General features: G+C 38.9%; 1 protein-coding gene across 1 annotated transcript; it reads left to right on the forward strand.

Moving 5' to 3' along the window:
* Nucleotides 1-4,264: 4,264 nt before the first annotated feature.
* Nucleotides 4,265-4,927, forward strand: LOC138899637 (uncharacterized). The gene has a single exon (XM_070186275.1). It carries the CDS (start codon nucleotides 4,265-4,267, stop codon nucleotides 4,925-4,927), a length of 663 nt encoding a protein of 220 aa, XP_070042376.1.
* The last annotated feature ends 443 nt before the right edge of the window (nucleotides 4,928-5,370 follow it).

Raw genomic sequence — 5,370 nt, forward strand, 5'->3', positions numbered from 1 at the left:
AGATTAGGGCTAGGAATTTAATAGGTGATGTTAGAAATGGAAGAAAATGAGTTAAAGAGTACAAACCTATGAATTGGTGTTGAGTTTTCTCTTCACAATCTCACCTAGGCCGAGCTCTAATGGAGAGTTTACGAAAAATGGGTAAAATCTCGTTTTGGTTATGTTTTAAGGTCTGGGCGGCATGCCTTCTTCGCGTTCGCGAAGGGCCTGCCGCATTCGCGATGTGCAGCAGCCCGAGTGGCTTTCGCGTTCGCGAAGGGCCTGCCGCGTTCGTGATGTGCAGCAGCCCGAGTGGCTTTCGCGTTCGCAAGTACATCTTCGCGTTCGTGTAGAAGAATGACTGACCCCTCCCCCTAGGTCCCTAAAGCTTCGCGTTCGCGAATGGTAAGGCCCCCATTGCTTCGCGTTCGTAACCCGGCTACCGCGTTCGCGATTAAGAAAATCACCCTGCCCCAGTTTACTCTACGTGTTTGCGAGAGTACCTCTGCGAACGCGATGAAGGAAACACCATATAACAGTTGAAGCCAAAAACCAGTTTTTTTTCTAAGTTTCAAAACACCTGTAGCCTATCCGAAACTCACCCGAGCCCTCGGGGCTCCAAACTAAACATGCACACAAGTCCCAAAAACATCATACAAACTCGCTTGCGTGACCAAAACATCAAAATAACGTATAGAACTACGAATCAGACTCCAAATCAAATGAAATTTTCAAGAGAACATTAAAACTTCTATTTTCACAACCGAACGTCCGAATCATGTCAAATAAACTCTGTTTCTCACCAAATTCGACAGACAAGTCATGAATATTATAGTGGACCTGTACCGGGCTCCGAAACCAAAATATAGACCCGGTATCAACAAGACCAAATATCAGTCAATTCTAAAAATCATTAAACTTTCAATCTTTTAATATTTCATCTAAATTCCATATCTCGGGCTAGGGACCTCGGAATTCTATTCCGGGCATATACCCAGATCACAAATTACGATACGGACCTATCAGGACTGGCAAAACACAGATCCGGGTCTGTTTACTTAAAATGTTGACCAAAGTCAATTCAAATTAATTTTGTAACGCAAAAATTCTTATTTTTATCAGTTTTTAACATAAAAGCTTTTTGGAAAAATGCCTGGACTGTGCACGCATATCGAGGAAGGCTAAAACATGATTTTTAAGGCTTCGCATCACAGAATTAGGTTTCAAAACATGAGATGACCTGTGGAGTCATCACACCCAGTGATTAAAACAGATCAAAAATGGGATTTTTCCCATTTTTCACAAACCGTCCATTAGAACTCGGTTTAAGGGCGATTTCAAAGGAGTTTTTCACAATTTAGAACTGGATAAATGTTCTTTATCATATAGTGATTATATTTCATAAATTCATGTCTATATTCGTCATTTATTTCGGAATTAGATGGAAGAAATTGGGATTTTTATAACATCTTCCAAAAATGTAAAATGAAGATTTGAAAGCCAATCTAATGTCGGATTCGATAATTTTTGTATGGTTCAACTCGTATCAGAACGGGTGTTCGGTTTTCGTGAGTTTTTCGAGATTCAAGATGTGGGTCCCACTGTTGATTTTTAAAATAAATTTCAGATTTTAATTCGGAAAATTAGTAAATTCATATGGAATCAATTCCTACGATTTGTATTGAGTATATTGAATTGTTTATGACTAGATTTGAGTATTTCGGATACGAATTCGCGAGGCAAAGGTTTATTGAAATCTTGAATTTGGTTGCAAAGCGAGGTAAGTGTCGTGGTTAACCTTGACTTGAGGGAAATAGAACCCTTGAATTATTTGTTACATGAATTTCATGTGTAACGATGTATAGGAAAGGTGACGAGTGCCTATACTTTGTCAAATTAATTGTTTGAATAATTATTTAAATATTATAAATTGTTTTAAGACACGAATTAATTGTTATAATAATTGTTTCTCTCATATTCCCTGTCAAATATAAATTCTTGGATTCATGCAATATTTGTTACATGCTTATTTGATCTATGTATCTTAATTGCTACTTGACATTTAGCATATTTAATATTAAATTGCCTATTTTCTCCCTGATTTTTCCACAATTAATTCTACTTGTCATTACATGTTTCTTGAATAAATAATAATCATTGTATGCTTTGTTGCCAAATAAATTCTTATTGAATGTGGTATTTATTGGAGTATTTTTATTACAATTAAGAGTTATTAATTTATATTGTTGGAACGGGTTGCACGCCACAACGGAAATAAAAAGGAATATATTGGGGGATCGGGTTGCACGCCGCAACAGATTACATTTTAAGTTTATATTATTGGAGTGGGTTGCATGCCGCAATGGAAATTTATTGAAGAATTATATTATTGGATCGGGTTGCACGCCACAACGGAAATTGATTGAAATTATAATTGGTTATGACTGCCAAATTGGCTTCAACTGTTGAAATAAGTTACATGTTTTATTTCTATCATTGTTGTTATTACTATTATTGCGTACAGGTTAATGTAAGTGACCTGACTTAGCCTCACCACTACTTCGTCGAGGTTAGGCTCGGTACTTACAGAGTATATGGGGTCGGTTGTACTCATACTATACTCTGCAATTCTTGTGCAGATTTTGAAGTTGGTCTCAGCGGCGTACCATAGACTTGCTCGGATTTCAGCTATCCAGAGGAGACTTGAGGTATAACTGCATAGCGTCCGCAGTTCTAAAGTCCCCTTCTACTTTATTTTAGCTGTGTGATTTCTTTAAGACAACTTTATTTTATTCAAACCTTTGTTTGTATTATTCTAGAAGCTCGTGCACTTGTGACTTGAGTTCAGTATATATGGATTAAATAAATAAGTCTTAATACATTGGGCTAGCCCATTTAATTTGGCTAAAGTGGTGAGCCCGCTTCATTAAGCCCAATATGTCATCTTCCTAGAGGCCAAGTTTGGTGCCACGTGTCAAATGATGTGGCACGCCAAGTCAAACAAAAGAGCCAATAGGATCGTGCCACGTGTCAAAATGACAAGGCATGCCATGCCAAATTGAATGGCCAATGAAATCGCACCACGTGTGCAAGTGACATGTTCTGGCCAATCAAATGCGGCCTTGTCACACTTCAATTTGATTGATAGGAAAGAGTTTGTTCTTACCATAACTCTTCCCTCCCATAACTATAAATAGGGGTCATCATAACCTAGAAAAGAGACCAAAAGTTATAACAAGAAGCAAGAGGGAGCTCGTGGATCAAACGTTGCGGATTTCTCTAAAAGCTACAAGCATTCAAGTGTTCTAAGGATTAAAAGATCAAGACGAAGATTCAAGAACAAGCTACAAGCCCTTGGATTAAAAATACGTCAAGATCAAGATCAAGCTTCAAGCACTTGGATTAAAATAAAATAAAATTCAAGATTAATCTCGAAGGCTCTTTTATTTACTATTGAAAAGAAGAATCAGAGGATTCATAGAGATTGTAACACTTAATTATTTGAAATAATATACTACGATTGTTGTGATATTTTCGATCTTGATTTTATTTTCTCAACGCAATTTATTGTCTACAAATTCTGGCACGCCCAGTGGGACAATATCTACCTCTCATCTTAACTTCTCAATCACCAAAGTTCAAGAACATTGAAATGGCTTCAAAGAAAATCAACTCCAGTTCAACTTCCACCAAGGCTGCTAATTCCAGGTTCTATGCTGATATGGAAAGCATCCTCGATGTTACTTTTGGAAGCTTTGGACCAGTAATGAGGAGCAAAGCAAGCTCGTTAGGACAACAAGCACCCTATATGCCGTCCGTATCAACCCCTATTTTGGATCTTCATCCTCAAAAGGAGCAAGATCTTTCACAAGTGCACCTGAAGGAGGAAGCGATCTTGCTAAAAAGATCAAGAAAATTCTCTTTACTACTTGAGCAGGATGATGACACCAAACGAGCTGAATTATTCGCCAATTGAAAAGTTGTGTTTGGCGCTAGTCTTCTCAATTCAAAAGTTGAAGCACTACTTTCAAGCTCATGTTGTTCGTCTTGTTTCTAGAGCAAATCACATCAAGTTCGTGATGTCAAAACATGTCCTTAGTGATCGACTAGCAAGGTGGTACCTCCAGTTTCAACAATTTGAAATTGTATACATCCCTCGAAAGCTATAAAAGGACAAGCGTTAGCGGATGTTTTGCCAGATCACCCTTTACCCGATGATTGGGAGCTAACTGACGAACTACCTAATGAGGACGCAATGGTCATTGAAGTTTAGCCTCCATGGAATATGTACTTTGATGGTGTTGCTCATTGCGGAGAAGCTGGTGCTGGTGTAGTATTTGTCACTTCTCAAGGTGAAGTTCTTCCCTACTCTTTTACGTTGACGAAACTCTACTCTAACAATGTTGCTAAGTATCAAGCACTAATAATTGGGCTTGAAATGGCTGTCGAAATGAAGCGGTTGCAACTGCAAGTTTTTGGTAACTCTCAGTTAGAGGTCAATCAGCTTCTAGGTAGTTACGAGGTCAAGAAGCCTGAACTACGCCCATATCATGATTATGCGAAAAACTTAATGGGGTGGCTCGGTGATGTGACTATTCAGCATGTGCCAAGGAAAGAAAATAAGAAGGTTGATGCTTTAGCTGCCTTAGCTTCATCATTAACCCTGCCTGATCAAGCGCAAGTTACTGTCTGCCAAAAGTGGGTAGTACCACCGCCAAATGAGGAAGAAGGTGAAGAAAATGAACTCAAGCATCTTGTCACTGTTTCTGAAGTTGAGAAAGAAGAATGGCGACAACCCATTATCGACTACTTACGCTATGGGATACTTCCAGAAAATCAGAGGAGAAGGACTGAAATCCGTCGTCATGCGCCTCGCTTCTTTTACTACAAAGATACTCTATACAGAAGGTCATTCGAGGGAGTACTCTTGCGATGCTTAGGGGAATAAGAAGCACTCCAAGCTTTGCAAGAGGCACATTCTGGGGTATGTGGGTCACACCAGTCTGGTCCAAAGCTCCACTTCCATAAAAATGGGATGGGATATTATTGGCCAACGATGGTAAAAGATTGCTTGGACTATGTTCGAACATGCAAGGCTTGTCAATTCCATGCGAATTTTATTCATCAACCTCCTGAAATGTTGCACCCGACTATGGCATCCTGGCCATTTGTCTCTTGGGGATTGGATGTTATTGGACCACTACCAAAGTCCTCTGGTGGGCGCACCTATACATCTTGGATACAATTGACTACTTCTCAAAATGGGCTGAAGTCGTTGCTCTTAAGGAGGTAAAGAAGAAAAATGTTTCAAGTTTCATTCGAGTAAACATAATCAATCGCTTTGGCATTCCTCTTTACATAATAACGGATAATAGAAAGCCATTCGATAAT

Source organism: Nicotiana tomentosiformis, chromosome 1 (genome assembly GCF_000390325.3).
Source record: "Nicotiana tomentosiformis chromosome 1, ASM39032v3, whole genome shotgun sequence".
NCBI lineage: Eukaryota > Viridiplantae > Streptophyta > Magnoliopsida > Solanales > Solanaceae > Nicotiana > Nicotiana tomentosiformis.